Raw genomic sequence first — 21954 nt, 5'->3', positions numbered from 1 at the left:
AGATATTTTTCTTTAGTTTTAACTAGGGAAGATTAGACAGCAGAGAACTCTTAGCCAAAATGGTTTGACACTGAGGGAAGAAAAGATGAACAATGCAGAGGCTGTAAAGGATTAGCAGAAGTATCAAGGACTGATTATCAGTGCCTTTTTAGTTGTGATAAGGGAAATAGAGTGAGGGAGCAAGAGAGATACTAGATACCTGGGGCAGGTAGAGGGAACTACCAAAAAAGGGAAAGGAGAGACTGATATATGATCCAATTAAATCAAGTTTGGCTTAACTATGTATAACCATGTACTGCACCTGTTGATGGCAACCCAGTAAGAAATGAGATCTAGGAGAGAATCTGTCTTCCTCAGGGGGCTTACAGTGTCCAGCAAGAGAGACAGAAGATGACCTAATTCACTGTCATTGTTGGTTTGACATGAGATAGAGGTTGTCTTTAGGAGTAGCTGGCCAGCCATCCTTGGGATAGGATTTCATGTGATGGTCCTCAGCTTTGCTTTTGCAGAGACCTGATTTCAATCCACCAATAGGTGCCTAATTTCTTAAAACGTGACCCGTACTAACCACACTCATAAAAGACTGGTGCATAAGTCAAAACATCAGTTTATTAATCTACAGTGAGGAAGACTACATGAATAGCCAAGTTTTAATTAGAAGATTACTTGGTGTGAGCATGGAGAGGAACAAGGGGAATTGAGTGATGTAAATGTCGAATGACATCAGGCATTGGCCATCTGATGCTTCTTCAGATGGGACATATAACTGCAGTGGGAACCAGCCAATCACATCTGCTGGTCAGGATATCATGCCTCCTTTGTGCTTCATGAACATGGCCAAATCTTGCTTAATGAATCCCATCTTCTTATATCTGCCTGCTTACTGCCTTCTTTTCATGGTTATGTTACCATCATTCTATAGTCATTTGTTCTATCTACTTTTTTGGGAAACATTCTCTTGTTGTATGTTGATCTTATCAGTTGAAGATACTAATCTTTCCTGGGGGTCCGATCAAACAGGAGAGCAGGGAAAATTTCAGGGAAGATATGTATGACATTTTAGCTAGGCCTTGAAGAATATGTAGGGGTTTGAGGACAGAGGTAAATGAGAAAGAGTGCATGCATTGTGGAGAGAGGGAATGAAATAAGCAAATGGCCTAGAGACCTAAAACTTTGGGGCCTATTTGGCCTATAGGCTATATGATGGTGAGCAGCCTGAGATAATATTATAATAGAAAGCTAGCTGGGACCTGGTTGTGAACTACATATATCATGCTGAGGAATTTGGACTTTATCTTGTAGGTCAGGGCTTGGCAAACTTTTTCTTTGAAGGGCCAGATAGTAAATACTTTAGGCTTTACAGACCATATGGGTCTCTGTTGCATTTATTCAACTTTGCCATTGTAGCACAAGAGCAGCCATGGACAATACGTAAGTGAGTGAATGGCACTATGTTCCGTTAAAACGTCATTTACAGCCATAGGCAGCAGGCCGAGTTTGGACCACTGACACTGTACTTTGCCTAACCCCACTGAAGGTACTATGAGTCTATTTTAGATTTTTGAACTAGAGGACAACATGATCACATGTGTGCGTTTAAGAGAGAACAGATAAGAGTCTGAACTCTGAGCCTGCCCTGTTGAAATAGTGATGAAATGGGGGTTAACACCTCATATTTTGAGAGAATGTAACTTTGAATCACGTAATTCCAGTTTTTTTAATAGTCAGTGTCAAGACCTTACTCTATAAAAAAATGTGAAACTGAAGGCAAATAAGTGGAGATTGGTTAAATAGAGAAGTATTTCTCTTAAAAAATTGTTGTGGATCCTAGTGTTAATTGATTTTCATGAAAACTAAATTGGCATCGATGGGAATATGGTACTGACTGCTTCAGTACAAGTTCTCTCTGAGTTCACTGTGCCTCTCTGACCATCTACCATGTGCAGGTAAAGCTCTTCTACTGTTTTTCTTTTTTGTACAGATTTTTAAACATTTTATTTATTTATTTTTGGCCGCATCGGGTCTTAGTTACAGCACACGGGATCCTCGTTGCAGTATGCTGTATCTTTCGTTGCAGCGTGCGGGCTTCTCTCTAGTGGCATGCTGGTTTTTCTCTCTCTAGTTGTGGCGCGTGGGCTCCAGAGTGCGTGGGCTCTGTAGTTGAGGCATGTGGGCTCTGTAGTTAAGGCGCATGGGCTCAGTAGTTGCAGCGCATGGGCTTAGTTGCTCCGCGGCATGTGGGATCTTAGTTCCCTGACCAGGGATTGAACCTGTGTCCCCTGCATTGGAAGACGGATTCTTGACCAGCGGGGAAGTCCCCTTCTACTATTTTTCTATGTTTGAATCTCAGAGAAACCTTTGGTTACGTAGTGCTGTGTCTCCATTTTGTGCAAGTGCATCATTTAGGTATTAAGACTGCCTCTGTATTAGTTTAGAACAATTAAGGCAGTTCTACCTGGTGCTGATGCAATGATAAATATAAATGTAAATATGGCATCTGAAATCTCACAACAGTGCTTCATTTAAAGTGATCCCAAAGATCTAGAATACAGCTATTTAAAAAGTATCTAAATAGAAAGCTAAAATTTAAAACATCTGTGAAATGAGATGGCTGAGAATCCACCTGGAAATTAACAGGGTCCTGAAAGTCTTGTGTGAAAAATAAGGAGGATTCTAGAGACTAGTAATACATGAAAAGGAAGTTGGTTAATGGAATGAAAGCTTTTGGCCCAGAATACTCCAGGAGTTTCCTTATGTTCCTCGGTATTGCCTCCGCTAACTGAAATCCCGTGAAGCAGTGACAGAGTGAAAAGGAAAGCATACTACGGCAACAGTTCCCATAGACTCTGGGGACTATTTTAACAAAGTTCTTCAGCCAGTGGGTAGGACAAGATAGACTGCCGCAAGAATGTGAGGCCTAGTTGTCAGAATTTACAAATTTATGAAGTCAGTTCCTCTAGAGCAGTGCCTCTCAAAGCCTAGTTCCTGACCGGCTGTATCAGCACCACCTGGCAGCTGGTTAAAAATGCAGATTTTCAGCCCTACCCTATACACCTATTCAATCAGGAAACGGGGTGGGGCCCACGGGTGGTGTCCTAACAAGCCCTCCAGGGGGTTCTGATTCAGTCTAAAACATGAAAACCACTGCTCTAAAAAGTGAGTTAAGGATGGAGAATTAAACAGTCTGATCATACCAGAATTTCAAGTTAGAAGATTTTCTACATCTGCCTGAAAGTTTACCTAACTTATCTGGCAAAACTAACTTTTGCTTATATACAACCTTTAGAAAAAAAAAAAGACTGAGAATATTATGCTTAAAAAAATCTATTCCTGTGCTGTGTAGATTATGAAGTGTATTTTTATGAAATGTATTTTACATTAGCTTGGAGATGAAAAAAAGTTCTTGTAGACCCAGTGTAGATTTAAGATAACTTTTCTAGCACACTGGTTGAAACCATTCAGAATTTGTTCCCCTTCCAAGATACAGATGGCAGAGGACAAGCAAGAGAGGACATGTTATCCATGGGACAGAAAGCAGAGCAAAGCACGGCTTCCAGAGCTTCCCTTCTTAAGGAGTTCTGAGCTTCTCTTGCTAATACTTGGCACAGTGTCAGCACACAGATAATCCTCAGTAAAGGATGAGAGCTGAGAGAGAAGGTACAATCAAGTTAGAGACTCTGAGCATGTGAACACTTGTGGTGAGTTTTGAGCAGCATTAAATAGGATGAGCAGCAGTTGTTTGCTTTTTACTGAAGCAGAATTGAAGCTTCTGGGAAACTCTGGTATAGTACCTGGAAGTTCTTGGCAAGATCTCATAATCCGAACTTGAAGGAAATGCCTTTCCATTGCTTTGAAAAGGAAAAAAACAAGCCAAAGAAGTAAATTCCTTAAATAATTAAATGAAAATAATTAAATGATATGTTTCTCCCTGGAAATACCTTAATAAACTAATGAGTTAAAAGAAAATGGAAGAGATTTTTAACATATAACTGACAAGATTAGTATCCAGAATATAGTAAAGAGCATCTATTTTTTTTTTAAAGATAACATAATATAAAAATGGGCAAAGAGGGCTTCCCTGGTGGTGCAATGGTTAAGAATCCGCCTGCCAGTGCAGGGGACACAGGATCGACCCCTGGACCGGGAAGATCCCACATGCCGCAGAGCAACGAGCCCATGCGCCACAACTACTGAGCCTGCGCTCTAGAGCCTGGGAGCCACAGCTACTGAGCCCTCCTGCCACAACTACCGAAGCTCATGTGCCTGGAGCCTGTGCTCTGCAACAAGAGAAGCCACTGCAATGAGAAGACCGCGCACCTCAACAAAGAATAGCCCCCCACTCGCTGCAATGAAGACCCGACGCAGCCAAAAATAAATAAATACATTTATTAAAAAAAAAACGGACAAAGATTCTTCACAGACTAAGGAATACCACTATGTCTAAGTGACTAAGGCCAAGAACGTATGAAAAGATACTCAACCTCATCATAACTCAGCAAAATGCAAATTAAAACCACAATGAAATATCATTTCACATCCACCAGAATGGGCAAAAAACCCCCACAACAACTGATAATATCAACAATCAGCAAGGATGAACAACATGAAATTGTCATGCATTGAATCTTCTAGGAATGTGAATTGGTACAACCACTTTGAAAATAGTTTGACGTTACCTAGTAAACTTGAGTAATACCATACCCTTTTCCCAGCAATTCCATTCCTAGGTTTGGACAACTTGGAGAAACTCTTGCACATGTATACCAGGAAATAGGTAACAGCAGAAAAGTAGAGAAGGAAAGACTACAAGTAATTCAGATGTTCATTTATATAACAGTATATGATATAGAAATGAAAATGAAAGAAGTTCAGCTCTAAGCATGAACTCAAAGCAATGCTGAGTGTAAAAACCAAGTCACAGGATACATACTGTGTGAGTCCATATATATATATATATATATATGTGCAAAAATAGCAAAACTAAAACTGTTTAAAGATATGTACATTTAAGGTAAAACTGTAAAGAAAGTAAGGGAATGATTAATTCAGAATTCAGTACAATGGCTACTTCTTTGGAGGGAAGAGATGCAACTGGAAAGGGGAACATGAGAGTACAAAGTAATGTTTTCTTTCTGAGGCTGGGTGGTGTGTTCATGGTGTTCATTTTATTGATCTTTAAGCAATACTGTAAACATGCTTTGTGTGACAGATTTTACTTTGGAATAAGGAGCCATCTCTTGGAGTAACCTGTTTAGTCACTCTAAGGAATATCATGTTCCAAACCTATAGACCCTGGGTGGCATATAACATTGCCTTTGCCCCTAACACCTCATTCCTATCATATTGCCCATTATAATACCTTATTAGTAGGATGACTGTTGAATTTATGGCCCAAACTGGAACACTTGAGAGTAAAGTGAGGGGATGCTCAAAATAATATGTATTTCTTTGAAATGTTTATTGAACAAGAAGTTGGTTTTATTCTGTGTTACAAACCTCAAAAATAAATTATATTAAAATACATTAAAAACTTTTTGGATTGATTGTCCAAACATTAAAAAATAGTGAAAACTAAATAATTACTCATGGTACCTATTCATGTACTTTTATCAATTTCTTACCCTTATCTGTCTCAAATACCATATCATTGGTATTTTAATAAAGGGAGTATTTTTTCAAAATGTTCTATTTATTTTTTCTCCTAAAATTGCCTGCCACCTTCTTTATTTTATTTTATTTTTTTTAAGTGAATTATTTATGTATGTATGTATGTATGTTTGCATGGGGTCCTCATTTTTGTGCACGGACTTTCTCTAGTTGTGGCAAGTGGGGGCTACTCTTCATCGCAGTGCGCGGGCTTCTCATTGCGGTGGCTTCTCTTGTTGTGGAGCATGGGCTCTAGGTGCGTGGGCCTCAGTAGTTGTGGCGCATGGGCTCAGTAGTTGTGGCTCATGGGCTTAGTTGCTCAGTGGCATGTGGGATCTTCCTGGACCAGGGCTCGAACCTGTGTTCCCTGGATTGGAAGGCATATTCTTAAACCACTGCACCACCAGGGAAGTCCTGTGCCACCTTCTTTAAAATTGCATTTTACGGTTAATATATTTGAAAGTGCTGGTACCTTCTATTGAATCTTCTCCTCAGACTGTATTATTTTTAATTGAGAAAATTCACTCTCAGGATACTTGGTAAGCTTCTTGTCTTAAAGTTGGAAATACAAAGGATGTTTACCAAACTTAGTAATGACAACAATGATAATTATGTGTTCAAAAAAGCGAAAAAAACCAGGGTAACTGCTCAACCAATGAAGTGCCAGTAGAACAGGTGTAAGCCAGACCTGTCTTGGGCAATTACACAAAATGCCTGCAATTTAACATCTGCATAAGCACAGGTCTGATAATTTGCTTGTTATTGGTCCCAGATGCTTGCTAGCTGACAGACCCCTGTGGTGAACCTTCCTGTCTTCATAGGAGATGAAAACACATAAAAGAGTCCATAAAATGTTACTAGTTTGAGGAGGAAAACGTATTAGTTAAAATATTAAGTTGGGAAAACTTGGGAGAAGGGAGTAGAAAGTATATCCAAACTTTGAAGTGCTGGGCGTTTTACAGCCAAGAAAAATTTAGCCAAATCAGGAAGTCTAAGGATTATTTCTTATTCACATAGGAACATTTTATGAGGCAAATGATCTACATATATGGCTAGCATTTATAGAAATACTTCATTTTTACTTCATGCTTTTTGCAGTACTTATTTTAAGTATTTGTTTTTTTCCTATAGAATAGTCCTGCTATATCTGGAAAGATACTGCTTTTTGAGTCGCTTCATAGCTGTTTGGGAGGGATGAACATGGTGAGGAAATGGTGAAGATCCTTTCCTACCACCAGACCCTCCTGACCAATCTTGCCAGTCAGTGGATGACATATCCCAGCATGGTTTTGAGTATTTTGCTGAAACCTTTTCAGAATGCTATGTTTTTTTCCTTTAAAAATGCCTTTTCCTAATAAGAATGCTAGTATGTGTTCGTTAGAATACATCGAATATTTCATATTTAAAAAATCAATGCACTTTCTTCAGAATTTTCTTTTATTTCAACTTGTAACCTAGATTACTTTGCCAAATAAATGTATTGTTTTCATAATGCAACAAAATATAAATTAGAAGAAAAAATGCAAAATTTTTTTTAAATGAACATTTTCAAAAAATGTTTTTTCCAATGGCCATTCCTCCCATGGAGAGTATATTAATATCTCCCCTATATTAATATTGAGTCAGAAAATAATGTTCTAAGCAATTTATAGGAAAACAAGCATGCCTCAAACATACTGTGCTTAAACAAAGTATTCTGGTACTGGTAGCAACCATTTGAAAGCAATTGATGCAAAAAATTATATTTTGGTACATAGTTCTTCCCCCCTAAAACTCAGTTATCAGGAATCTAAATTCTGTCAAATAGCTGTTTTAATGGATTTCAATTTTCTTCTCTCCTCCCCCTCTTTTTTCCCAGTGTGGCTTTTTGTTTTTGTTTGGTTGCTTTTTGTCAACAAAAGACAAAAGGTAAAGACATTGAATGATTCATAGGCAAGGGTAGTGTGTGATACGTAGTCAAAGAATATATGACACATGGAAATTACATTTCATTTAACCTAAAATAGATCTAACTAGGTGGGGATGACTTAATATTTTAAATGTTTTTGTTTCTTCTCTCCATAGCTTTAAGAAAAAAATAAGAAGTCACTTCCGACTGTACTGAATAGCAAAAATTAAGTGACTGCAAACCATGGCACTATCGTTCCGGAAGGACTTAGAAAAGTACAAGGATGTTGATGAAGATGAACTCCTTGGGAATCTATCAGAAATAGAACTGAAACAACTGGAAACTGTGCTGGATGATCTTGACCCTGAGGTAGGTGCTAGGCAATAAAGAGAAATGAAATAATTTTTCAAACCCTTTGATACTAAGTATCTGCCTTTGAACAGTTAGCTTTTCCATGACTTTTCCCTGACACTGCTGTCCCCCTCCTCCTCTTTATCCAAATGAACTTTTGGCCTCCTTTCCAGTACCCCCACTTCTGCCTGGTATCTCTAATGACATGACTGTTCTAAACTGTTTTCTCCAACATTTTTATTTTCAAACATCTCCTGAAATTTTCTTCCCTTTAAGAAATCTTTTCTCTCTGGGCTGGGAAGAATGTTTTTGGTAAAATGCAGCAGATGATTAGCTCTTTGACATACGCCAGCCTATATGCCTCTTCAGGGCTTCTGTACCAGGATGGCTGCAGTGTAGAGAGTGTCTCTAGAGGGTCCTTCATGACCTTAAATCTAATTATTACCTTTCTGAAAGATGCTGACCAAATTGGATCAAAGTTTCTAGTTATTGGTAGAATAGATCTAAGCAGACTCTGGGCAATACTGCAATCCATGTAGAGCAGACCTGAATATATGTATATATGTTTTATTTTGCAATAGGGCTGTTGCTGACCTTATGCATTACATAAGGCTAAGGTGGAGACCCTTGACCCTGGAATTGTTAACCCCTGGTATGTTTGGAGCGGTTGTTGTGGCAGGGTGTGTGCGGCTGGGAGGCAGTGAGGGGAGAACACTAAGGTTGTGGCTCCTTGATCTGAAGGTAATGGCTATTTGCTAGGCTGCTTTTCTTTACCACATTTTATTATGACAAGACATTGACTTTAAAAAAAAAAAAAGACATTGACTTTTAGTGCCTTTTAAGGACTGTGGTAAGAGTTTGTTTTATGAAAGTGTTCTTGTCACTACCACACATTTATTTCCTGCTAGAAGGTTTTCTAATTTATATTGAGAATTACACTCCTTTTCTCAGCATTACTTTAGCACTTGGGTAATGTGTCAATACCACTGATCAAATCCCTTAACCATAATGGTTACTATAAGGAAGATTTTTCAGTGCACCTGAGTCTGTGGGGTAACTCAGAATAACAGTGCTGTTTTGCATGTCACAGTGGTATCTGCTCCAGGCAATTCAGCCTATCAGACCTATTTGAATCAAATGGTAGGAGCATAAGAGTTCATCTGGTCCAGGGTTTCTCAGCCCTGGCGCTGTTGACATTTGGGGCTGGATAATTCTTTGCTGTGGGGCTGCCCTGTACATTGTAGGGTGTTTTGCAGCATCCCTGGCCTCTACTCACAACATACTAATAGAATACCCTCCTGATTTAAAATGTACCTGGTCTGGTGAGGTACCATACATGGAAAGTTCCTTGAAAGAAGAGTTTATTACTTTCAGTTCCCAACAGCAGGAGGCGCACCAAGCCACACAGGGCCACATGGGGGAGCAGCTGGCTTGGTCAGGAGGTAGGAGTGAGGTGCAAGTGTGGCCCAGAACTTTTCTTGTGGTTTCCAAGGGAAGGAATAGGTGAGGCAGGGTGGGCAGATTTGAGCAAGTTTAGAATTGGATAGTTTGAATAATTTCAGTGGCTCTGGGCTACAGGAGTGGTCTCTAGTTGTCCAGTTCCTGGCCCTGGGCAGTTTAGGGCAGGGGAAGTATTGGCTTGGTGTGTGAAAGATGAAAGAGGTGGTTGGGGGTGTGGGCTCTGGATTGGCTGGTTTTCATATGAGAGGCACATGGCAGGGGCTGGGGGGGATTTGTTTGCTATGCCTAGGAATTAGTTAGCCCTGGGAGGGGCAGTCTTTCCAGAATTAGCAAGGCCCCCAAGATGTCAAAGCATCATAAAATACAGAAAATTAAAAAAGTGATTAATATGCCCTCCCCCCAACTGTGACAATCAAAAATGTTTCGGGGTATTGCCAGTTGTCCCCTGGGGGATGAAAACACCCCCTGTTGAGAAACATTGATCTAGCGCTTGCCCTCTGTTTCACAGATGGAAAACAAAAGTTAGGTGACTTGCCTCAGTTATTACAATTAGGGAAAGAACTGAGGCTAGATCCTTTACTACCTGATTGATCCCTGGCCGAGTCTAGTGGTCTTTCTGTTAAACTACCGTGAATCCCCTTTAACTCGTGCTTTATTCTATAGGTCTAAAAGCTGATGGCTTATATTTTCTTATTTGAAATCCATGGCCTGCTTCTTGTATGGGGAGGCTTGGGTTCTAACTTCTGGATGTATTTTGCAGACTCCCCAACCCTAGTTGTAACTTCCCTAACCTCAGATACTGTTAGTTGAGACTAGAAGAACAGTGATGTTTACTGACAGCTTGCCACTCATTGGGTGAAGTTTTTGGAAAATGTTTCAGTAAAGGACCAGGGGAGACAAGAGGGCCAGGGTAGCAGCAGCTACTTCAACCAGAGGAACACACTGTACCTTCCAAAGTCTCAGAAGGTAGATAAGAGCAGATGAAGTTTGTATATGGTGCTATTTTGTTGTATTTTGGAGGGCTATTTTACTTTCCTTACTCTGCATTCAATATATGTATTTGCTAACTTAACTGTGTTTTCTCAAAACTTCTATCTCAAAAAGACAGCCAGCCAGCTTAGGCAAAAGGTGTTTTTTCGTTTCTAAGACTGGGAATAAATTATTACAACAAAATTCCACTGCAAGGGAGAAGCATGTAATTTTCAGTGGCAGTCATTTTAATGAGATTTTTTTATCTATTTGTTAAGTAATTATGATCCATTAACTTTCTTGATTAAAGTGTGCTTCTAATAAAGCTTAGCTCATAGCCTCCAGAGCCAGTTAGCTCTCATTTATTTTGTGGTCAAAGACTGTTTTTAAGGGCCAGCTAACATATCATTTAAAACCTGTATGTTTGACATGGGCTTGAACAGGCAGGTGGTATAATGCAACTCCATTGCTACCACCATGAAGTAGCAGTATGTATACATGTGCCTTATTGATGGTGAAGGAAAGTAACTTATATTAATTTGCCTTAATGAGCATTTTTCTTTAAAAGTATTCTCAAATCTTTATTCAATAAGTATTGGGGTGGGGGGCAACCTATAGATCTCAGGTACTATGCTAGGCTTAGGGATATGAGAGTGATCAAAACAAATGTGGTCTTTGCCCTCCTGATGTATAGTCTGGTAGGAGTGTGAGGAATTAGACATTAATCAAATAATCGTGCCATATGTAAGAGCATATAATGGGAGGTCAGGAAAAGCTTTCCTTGGGGGAATGGAGCTGCAGTCTGAAAAATGAGTTGCAAAAAAGGATGGACAGAGCATTCCAGGGAAAGAAGTATATGGCAAGTACAAGGGAGGAACAAGGGTTGATGTGGTTAGAATGGGAGGGTGTGTGAGATGAGGCTAGGATAACCTTAGGGGGTGGGAGTGAAGGTTGAAGAGTATCAGCAGCTGATCCAGGGAGACCAGTTGGGAGGCTAATGTAATAGTCCATCCCAGCTTGGATCATAGTGTAGACCAAAGTAATGGTATTGGAGATGGAGAAAAGTTAGACAGTTTTTAGGAAGTAAAAATGGATAGGACTTGATGGTTTGTTGAGAATGGATTCTTCATGTACAAGTCTTGTCTTGATTTCAAAGTCTGAGGGTAGAAATCTTGTGTTTCTTTTTTATATTCCTATAGACAATTTTGTGTTGTAGAAACATTTTTGGTGAATGGTTAGGAAAAACCTCTTTTGTATTTCATCTTGATAGGTGAGCTTTCTGTGTTATGCATACAGCATTACATGAGGAAAACACAAAGGCGAATTTTATGAAAATTATTGTGGATTTCAGCAAATGGCCAAAGTTGAAGTGCCATATTTTCTAGTTATAAAATGAGTATTTCTCATTATCATTATCCATACAAGATCCCTCTTTGTAATGAAAAATGATCTTATAACACCTAGGAGATTCAGCATCCTTGCCAATATTGTGAGGTGTTGTAGAACAGAGTTGGCCCTTTTGTGTAACTTTTCTGGCCGCCTCCCATTTTCAAAGCAAAGAATACTTGGGAATTGTGAGACAAGGTAGTATCACGATACTCTTCGGTTTTTGACAAGCAAAAAGATGCAGCTCACATTGTTTAGTCACCGCTTGTTATTCCTGGGCTTAGTGAAAATACAGAGTAGGGACTAAAAGAGACAACTTTAGTCCATTGCCTCTCACCCCTCCCGCACTCTCAGTTACTCCATGCACTCAAAAAGGCTGTACCCAGGTGGAAACCTAGGGATATAACTCTTGCCGTGAGAATCTCTGAGTGTCTTGAGTAGCAATGACAGTGGTTGCTGCAGATACGTCCTAGTGCTGATATATACACACATACATACACACAGAAATTGAACCTTTGCATTTAAACACAAACAAGTAAACATTAATATCCTGATAGCCTACTGTATGATGTACATGTTTTTCTTCTGAGAAAGTCTTTATGATGAAATAGCAGACATTATGAAGGACTATGATGTATATAGTCATTTAACATTCTTTTGCAGTGGAATTATTTTCTATGTATACATATAAGCTGAGCTGTTATTAAGCATTACAAACTATTTTTCATTACTGTCCCAGGATACTTAAAAAGTAAAGGGTGTTTCCTGCTAGTAGAATACTTTCTGAAGAAAAGGTGAATGTGCCTATTTTAATAATAATGTAAGTGAATTCTACCTAATTTTAAAAAACTTTGTTTGGAACACTTTTATGTTGCTGCCCTAAAACCCTGTAATGAAGTCTTTAATGCCTACATCCCATTCTAGTCTATAAATCTTTCTTAGATGGTAACATCTGGACGTATATAGCATTATGATTCTTGCTGGTCATAATGGCCGATTCATTCTCTTTGGCAGAATGCCCTTCTGCCTGCAGGGTTCCGGCAGAAGAACCAGACATCAAAGTCTGCCACAGGGCCATTTGATAGAGAACACCTCCTTTCATATCTGGAGAAGGAAGCTTTGGAGCATAAGGACAGGGAAGACTATGTGCCTTACACTGGAGAAAAAAAAGGTAAGCACGAATTTTGAAGTCATTATTTGACAGCACTTGATGTTTCTTCTTACAGGTAGGACTGGAGAAAATATTTTTAAAGGTGCATCGTTGATAGCCTTAAAGATATGATACTGTTGACTTTAAAAATTATTAGGGGACTTCCCTGGTGGCGCAGTGGTTAAGAATCCTCCTGCCAATACAGGGAACATGGGTTCGAGCCCTGGTCCTGGAAGATCCCACATGCTGCGGAGCAACTAAGCCTGTGTGCCACAACTACTGAGCCTGCACTTTAGAACCCACGAACCACAGCTACTGAAGCCCGCATGCCTAGAGCCCGTGCTCCACAACAAGAGAAGCCACTGCAATGAGAAGCCCACGTACTGCAGCGAAGAGTAGCTCCCGCTCGCCACAACTAGAGAAAGCAAGTGCACAGCAACGGAGGCCCAACACAGCCAAAAATAAATAAATAAATAAAATAATTATTAGGTAATTTGGGCACTTCCTTTACATTCACCTACTTGGCCAATAAGTTCCTTGTTAATGATTTGTTCGTGGGGTTTTATTACAGTGATTTTTAGTTCTCTTTAGAATTCTTTAGTTCTCAACTGTAACAAATATTAAAAGTGTACTGAGGTAAAATTTTAAATGCACTACTATATTACAAAATGCAGTGATGTCAAAGTGCCACTCAATTCTAACTCCTGTCTTTAAAGTGGAATGCCATAAAAGAATTCAGGACATATTTTCAAAGACTCTTACCCTACAGCCTTCCTTATTAATTGTGATTCATAACCATTATAATTATAATTGTCAGTGCTTCATAATCATTACTTTCAGGAAATTCTTCTAGTCCAAGTCCTTCCCATTGCAGATTTTTTTTTAAAATTTATTTTATTTATTTATTTTTGGCTGTGTTGTGTCTTCATTGCTGTACTCAGGCTTTCTCTAGTTGTGGCGAACAGAGGCTACCCTTCGTTGCAGTGTGCGGGCTTCTCATTGTGGTGGCTTCTCTTGTTGCAGAGCACGGGCTCTAGGTGTGTGGGCTCAGTAGTTGTGGCTTGTAGGCTCTAGAGCTCAGGCTCAGTAGTTGTGGCAGACGGGCTTAGTTGCTCCTCAGCATGTGGGATCTTCCCGGACCAGGGATCGAACCCGTGTCTCCTGTTTTGGCAGGCGGATTATTAACCACTGTGCCACCAGGGAAGCCCCCCATTGCAGATTTTGACCTTAGCTAGCCTCAGTGGAGAAGGAGTACAGCTATAATTCTAAAAGCTGTCTATATAATAACATTTAACATGAAGTAGGTTAAATTTCTCAACTTTCAATACAGGTTGGCCTAAGAAGCCAGATTCTGCTTTTACTCCTATTTAAAATGCTGTGCATGGAACACTGGGGAATGGTGGCAGCAGTAGAGTTGATCTTCAGCTCTTCCAGGCACTGGTTTTACATCTGAATCCTTAGTAGGCCAGGTGGAGAGAATGGTTAGAGCATAGTGCTTTTTCCTAGTAAGGCTTTAGCTTTTTATTTGGGAAGGAAGCCCTTCTGGCCACAACTCTGTTACATGGCTATCCCTTAGTTGCAGGGGAAGGTGGAAAATTCATTTTAGTATTCCCACCTCTGTAATAGACGAAGGTTGTGAATGGCTTTTGAGTAGGTATTCCACAAGGTCTGCCCATGCCTTTTCAAAATTATCATTCCCAACCCCTCTGCTCTTTTTATCGACCCCACTTCCCCTTATCTCTAGTTGAGAATCACTACCTTAGATACTTGTATTAGTCAGGGTTCTCCAGAGAAATAGAACCAAAAGGGTGTGTGTGTGTGTGTGTGTGTGTGTGTGTGTGTGTGTGTGTGTGTAGAGAGAGACAGATTTATTCATTCATTTGTTCATTCCTTTTTGTAAAAATTGAGGTATAGTTGATGTACAGTTTATAAGTTTCAGGTATACAACACAGTGATTCACATTTTTAAAGGTTATACTTCATTTAGTTATTATAAAATATTAGCTATATTCCCTGTGCTGTACAGTATATCCTTGTACCCTATTTATTTATTTATTTTTAAATATGTATTTATTTAGGCTGTGCCGGGTCTTAGTTGCGGCACACAGGATCTTTAGTTACAGCATGTGGACTCTTAGTTCCGGCATGCATGCGGGATCTAGTTCCCCGACCAGGGATCAAACCCAGGCCCCTTGCATTGGGAGCTCGGGGTCTTACCCACTGGACCACCAGGGAAGTCCCTATCCTATTTATTTTATACATAGTGGTTTGTACCTCTTAATACCCTATCCCTATTTTGCCCCCGCCCCCTTTCCTCTCCCCCTGGTAACCACTAGTTTGTTTTCTATATCTGTGAGTCTGTTTCGTTTTTGTTGTATTCACCAGTTTGTTTTATTTTTTAGATTCCACATATAAGTGATAACATGCGGTATTTGTCTTTCTCTGTCTGACTTATTTCACTAAGCATAATACCATCCAAGTCCATCCATGTTGTTGCAAATGGCAAAATTTCATTCTTTTTAATGGCTGAGTACTATTCCATTGTACATACATACCACATCTTCTTTATCCGTTCATCTGTTGTTGGACACTTAGGTTGCTTCCATATCTTGGCTATTGTAAATAATGCTGCCATGAACATTGGGTTCATGTACCTTTTTGAATTAGTGTTTTTGTTTTCTTCAGATGTATACACAGGACTGGAATTGCTGGATCATATGGTAGTTCTATTTTTAGTTTTTTGAGGAACCTCCATACTGTTCTCCACAGTGGCTGCACCAATTTACATTCCCACCAAGGGTTCGTTTTCTCCACATCCTCACCAACTTTTGTTATTTGTGGGTTTTTTTGATGATAGCCGTTCTGACAGGTGTGAGGTGATATCTCATTGTGGTTTTAATTTGCGTTTCTCTGGTGCTTATGACGTTGAGCACCTTTTTGTGTGCCTCTTGGCCGTCTCTTTGTCTTCTTTGGAAAAATATCTCTTTAGGTCTTCTGCCCATTTTTTAATCAGGTTGTTAGTTTTTTTGATGTTGTGTTTTATGAGCTGTTTATATATTTTGGGTATTAACCACTTATCAGTCATATCATTTGCAAGTATTTTTTCCCATTCAGTAGGTCGTCTTGGTTTCCTTTGCTGTGCAAAAAGCTTTTAAATTTAATTACATCCCGTTTGTTTATTTTTGCTTTTCTTTTGCCTTAGGTGACAGATCCAAAAAAATACTAAGATTTATGTCAAAGAGTGTTCTGCCTATGTTTTCTTCTAGGAGTTTTATGGTTTCAGGTCTTACATTTAGGTCTTTAATCCATTTAGAGTTTATTTTTGTATATGGTGTTAGAGAATGTTCTAATTTCATTCTTTTACATGTAGCTGTCCAGTTTTCCCAGCACCACTTATTGAAGAGACTGTCTTTTCTCTATTGTGTATTCTTGCCCCCTTTGTCATAGATGAGTTGACCATAGGTGCATGGGTTTATTTATGGGCCCTCTATGTGTCATGTTCCTCAGGCCAAGCCTTAAAAGCCATGTTACAGCATTGTAGACATGAAGAAGGGCAAGTTTACCTTCAACAACTGGAGAACTTTGGTTGCAGAGCTCTGTTTTGAAATACAGCTAAAAGACGGCTCTTGACTTCTTAAAGCCACCCTGGAGCTCAGTCTTAAATTGGTTGGCCTTGGTTATTCGTAGTCACTAATATGCCTTCCTTTCTTTGGGTCTCATCCCCAAGATTTTGATCACATTCCAGAAGACCCTCAGAATAATTCATGTATATCGTATTAACATACCTTCCAATCAAGCTAAATGTGAATCCCCTCCTTAGCTCTGAGAATTCAGAACCTTGTTTTTTTAAGCTGCCGCTCCAATGACCCTTTACCTGAACACCTGGGTTGAGTACCAGGTTTCTCACTTAATGGCTTATTTCACAGGAGATAGACTTTCAGATGGAGGATGCCTTCCCAGACAGAAGAGTTTCTCCTGGTTCTTCTTAAAACAGTTTGCAAACCTGTTAAGAAATAAAAGCATTTTCCTTTTTTGGTGTGCTCAGACTAGTTAGAATCTGTAAAATGTGCCATTGTTCTCTAAACTAAATCATTTTTCATACTAAGATGACTGGTTTCAGAGTTTAGTCCCCAATGGCAGTATTAGTTTTCTGTACCAGGGAATGTTATAGCGATTCACTCAGTTCCTTGAACTCCTTCCAAGTTATATGCCAGAATCTCATAGGGATCTCTCATTGTAAATTATTTTTAAAGATGACTACTCAATTCTCTTTTAAAAGAAAAATTGGGAACCACTAAAAGGAATAGTTATCCAACTACTTTCTTATATTCTGAGACTGAATGATGATTAATTATACTTGTTATTTTTTAACTTAAAGACACACTCTTTCCGGAGCTAAAATTATACAGAACTGGTATGACAAAAGGGAATACCCATAAAACTGAAAATTGGACATTTCATGATTTTTCTTTTTGACCATGAACAAAAACTACACACTCATGCCAAATTTCATCTTTCTAGATCATCTCTGACTGCCTCGAAAAGGCACTTGAGGGTTGTTATTATAGAGATATATTAGTAATTTCATTTTGTGATTTGTGAAATGGTTGTTTATAATTGTACATTTTACAGAATTAAAAGCATATGTCAACATCTGAGAAGGAGGAATTCATCCTAATTAGGTGAAATTCAAGGCATTATGTCTTCGATGCATTTTGGGAACATTTTGTCCTACAGTAATAAATGTTCTCCTTTTAATAACTGTAATTTTGTTGACAGCAAAAAAGAAGGTATTAGGCAGCTAATAAGGCACAGCTGAGAAAAGATATATTAAGGATTGTTTTTAAGTGCATTGTTTACAGTAGAATCCACAATATACATCTGTTAAGTTCATCTAAATCTAACAAGCTCATGGTAGGAATGGTATCATGGTATCAAGTAATCTTGGTAGAGATTAATGGAAATGTCTTTGCTATGAGCCTACTGTGTTCAAAATGTTGAGAAACTAAGTGTTTAAGAAAATTAAAACAATAAGATAATTGCAATATAATGTTCCTTTTGCTTGAAGATATAATATTAAAATGTTGGGAAGCTTTTTACCCTTTTCTCCTTGAAATGTTGCAGAAGATGTAACTGAGGCATAGACCAAGGGTGAAGGAGAGTATTTATCCAGCTCTTTCTCATTCCTGAGAATGGTGAAAATGCAGAGTTCTGACTGGTTATTATTTCTCATCATATTTTTACATATCTTGAATATTCTGTCTCCAGGATAGATAAGGCTCAGAGCCTTGCCATGGATTTGACACTTAGAGAAATAATTGGGCCCAGTTTTTAATACTTCTTACTGACTCTCATTTTGCTTTGCTTTGCCAGGAGTCTTCCTCCCCACGTCTAACATCACACTTTACCCTTACCTAGCCTAAGACTTTTTTTCCCCTCATTGTCCCTTATTTCATAGACTAGAGCCTGCTGTACCTTGTACACTCTCTCCTGTGCACCACCAAAGAACCCCTCCCTTCGAGCCACTGACACTCCTAGGTTGGGCTCCTCCCCTCCTTGAAGAGCATGCCTGTGCTCCCAGTTGGCCCTTGGGGTAGAGCCACCTATTCTTTCTGGTGGTTTCCCTTCCCCTCCTGGATAAAGGAATGCCCTTGGGTTTTCTTCCCAAGAATCTCCTATGCCCTGCTCTGCTTAACTAAAGGTGAATTTAACCAGATTGCCTTAAAGTAAGGGTTCTCATATACTTTCTAGATTATTTATTCACAGTTCCCTTAGCCTTCCAGAAAACTTACTATAGTCACTCTTCTGAAAGATGCTTCCCTCATCTTTCTGAGTACATGATTTCTTTTTGGAGGAAAGGCAGACTTGATTCCTTAAACCAGAAGGATCATAGTTATAAACTGCCTAAATCAGCAGGATTATGTAACTGCGAGTGTGCAGTTGGTTTCCACTACATTCAAGATAAAGACTGGATCTATTTTTGTACTCAAATTTCATAAATTCTAAATGTCCTTTATATACCTCTAAAAAGTGGTCTTATCAGGCACTGATACGCAGACTGGGCTATTTAAATTAGTCATGCAGATGCAGGCATCTCCTTTGGAGACTAGTCACTGTATCTTTTGAATGATTCACTCACTACTCCTTTGGGGTGGGGAGTTAGCCTGATGGATTGTTCATGTTTTATGGGAAACTTTCCCTGCATAAACATACCCACTCTGGATATTCCTGTCCCTCCAACATGTCTGTATATAATTTGCATACCACAGAAGTTTGATTTTAATTGTTCGACAATCATACACTGTGAGGCTCTGTTATTAGGTTTTTTATTTTTTAATAGATCTTTATTGGAGTATAATTGCCTCACAATACCGTGATAGTTTCTGTTGCACAACAAAGCGAATAAGCCATATGCATACACATGTCCCCATGTGTGCTTCCTGGACTTGGGTGACTATTTCCATTCCCATGTTAGGGAAGTTTTCAACTATAATCTCTTCAAATATTTTCTCAGACCCTTTCTTTTTCTCTTCTTCTTCTGGGACCCCTATAATTCGAATGTTGGTGCATTTAGTGTTGTCCCAGAGGTCTCTGAGATTGTCTTCAATTCTTCTCATTCTTTTTTCTTTATTCTGCTCCTAGGCAGTTATTTCCACCATTTTGTCTTCCAGCTCACTTATTTGTTCTTCTGCCTCCGTTATTCTGTTATTGATTCCTTCTAGTGTATTTTTCATTTCAGTTATGGTGTTGTCCATCTGTTTGTTTGTTCTTTAGTTCTTCTGGATCTTTGTTAAACATTTCTTGTATTTTCTCAATCCATGCTTCCATTCTATTTCCGAGATTCTGGATCATCTTTACTATCATTACTCTGAATTCTTTTTCAGGTAGATTGCCTAGTTCCTCTTCATTTGTTTGGTCTTGTAGGTTTTTACCTTGCTCCTTCATCTGTGACATATTTTCTTGCCATCTTTTTTTTTTTTTTTTTTTAATGAATGGGATTATGTTCCTGTTTTACTGGTTGTTTGGCCTGAGGCTTCCAACACTGGAGTTTGTAGGCTATTGGGTAGAGCTGGGTCTTGGTGCTGAGAGAGGAAGTCTGTGAGATCTCACTCCGATGAATATTCCCTGGAGTCTGAAGGTGTCTGTTAGTCCAGTGGTTCAGACTCAGAGCTCCCACCGCAGGAGCTTCCACCCGACCCCGTGCTAGCAAATCAAGATCCTGCAAGCCGCATGGGGTGCCGAAAAAGAAAAGAACAATAACAACAAAAAAAAATTAGACTAGGAAACTAACAGATATGTTAGAAAGGATGTAAAAATAAAAATATAGATGAATCAACAAGTCGAAGGTACATCAGTACCACAATAGTAAAAAAAAGAGGAGGAGGGAAAAGAAAAATAATAATAAGAGGAGCGGGGGAAGGCCTTGGCTGTGGAGAGCAGGGCCTAAGCAAGGCGAGGTTTGGGTGGTGGGCAGGGCCAATGCTCAGGACCCACAGCACTGGAAAAGGCCCTGGGGGCTGTGTGGGGTGGGGCTTAGGCTCAAGGAACTGAAGGGTCCCAGTCTCAGAGGGCAGGGGACCTCACCTGGGAGTGCAGCAGGCTTCCTGGGCTCGAGTGGGTGGGGCAAATGCCCTCCTCTCCTCTCCTGCTCCTCCGGTCTGGGGTGTGGGAGGGCCCCTCCCACCTGCGTCTCCTGATCTCCCTGGCCTCCCTCCTATGCCCCCAGGACCCATGTGGCCTGGAGGGGGCTTTGAAAAGGTGGGGAACCGGCTTGGGAGCTCAGCAGGCTCCCTGGCCCCAGTGGTGCAGGCGATCACCCTCCACTCCTCTCCCGCTCTTCCCAGAGAGTCCCTCCCACCTGCCTCTCCTGATCTCTCCAGCTTCAGGGTTGCCGATCTTGTCTGGCCTCTACTTCTCCTCCCCCCTAAGTCCCCCTACATCCTACTGGTTCACTCTGGGGTTCCTCCCATCTCCTTGGGGGTTAGAGTCCTCCATCAGCGGCCGGCACATGCCCTAGTTGTGGGGAGACGCTAACTCCTTGTCCTCCCACACCACCATCTTGACTCCTCCCTCCATGTTTTTTCTTTTTAGTTGATTTAAGCTTGTATATCCTCTTGATGCATTGCCTATTTTATCATTATGGAATGACCTTCTTTATCCCTGGTAATATTCTTTGCTCTGAAATCTACTTTGTCTGATATTAATATAACCGATCTTGCTTTCTTCAGATTAGTGTTAACATAGTATATCTTTTCTATTTGTCCCATCAGTTCTTTGTTCTCTTTCCAACTTTTTGTTTGTTTGTTTCATATCTTCCATGTCTCTATATAACATTTTGAACATACGGAATATAATTATAATAACTGTTTTAATATCCTTACCTGCTGATTTTATCATCTGTCATTGCTAAGTCAGTTTTGATATATTGATTTTTTTTTTTTCTCTTCCTTACGGGTCGAATTTCCCTGCTTCTTTGCGTGCTGGTAATTTTTTTATTGGATACCAGACATTATGAATTTTAACTTTTTGGATGCTGGATATTTTGATACCCCTATAAATAGTCTTGAGTTTCATTCTGAGACAAGATTAAGTTATATGGAAACAATTTGGTCATTTGATCCTTTAGGGTCTTGCTTTTCAGATTTGTTAGGTGGGACTGCAGCAGTTCGGTCTAGGGCTCATTATTTCTCCACTACTGAGGCAAGACTCTCCTGAGTTCTCTACCCAGTGCCCTGTGAATTATGAGGTTTTCCAGTCTGGCTGGTGGGAGCACGTTCTATTCCCAGGCCTGCACGAGCCTGTGCACTGTTATTTCTGATTTTTTCAGATGGTTTTTTTCCTTCGCCCAAGGTAGTTTCATCATACACATGTGCTGCTCTGCTGAACGCTAAAAGGCAGCCCTCTGCAGGTCTCCAGAGTGCACTGTTTAACTCTGTCCTCTCTGGCACTCTGTTCTATAAACGCTGGCTGCCCTTGTCTTTCTGGACCTCAGCTGTGTCTCTTTGGTTCAGGTAGTTCCCCAGGCTCTGCCTGGGTTCTGTTCTCTGTGCTGCAGCCTGGGCACTTTTCTCCAGGCAGTAACCTGGGCAGTCATGGAGCTCACT

At 39.9% G+C, this 21954-nt stretch overlaps 1 protein-coding gene across 1 annotated transcript in view; it reads left to right on the top strand.

Moving 5' to 3' along the window:
• The window catches only part of TMOD3 (tropomodulin 3), an 84888-nt gene that overhangs the window by 31448 nt on the left and 31486 nt on the right, over nucleotides 1-21954 (top strand). The window contains exons 2-3 of the mRNA XM_079913750.1: nucleotides 7711-7903; nucleotides 12716-12872. Coding sequence (XP_079769876.1) covers nucleotides 7778-7903; nucleotides 12716-12872 — 283 coding nt within the window. The 5' untranslated portion in view covers nucleotides 7711-7777. The remainder of the gene's footprint in view (nucleotides 1-7710; nucleotides 7904-12715; nucleotides 12873-21954) is intronic.

The sequence above is a fragment of the Stenella coeruleoalba genome (assembly GCF_951394435.1).
Source record: "Stenella coeruleoalba genome assembly, chromosome: 2".
Lineage (NCBI taxonomy): Eukaryota > Metazoa > Chordata > Mammalia > Artiodactyla > Delphinidae > Stenella > Stenella coeruleoalba.
Note: the sequence above shows the minus strand (reverse complement) of the source record. Positions and strands in the feature narration are given on the sequence as shown.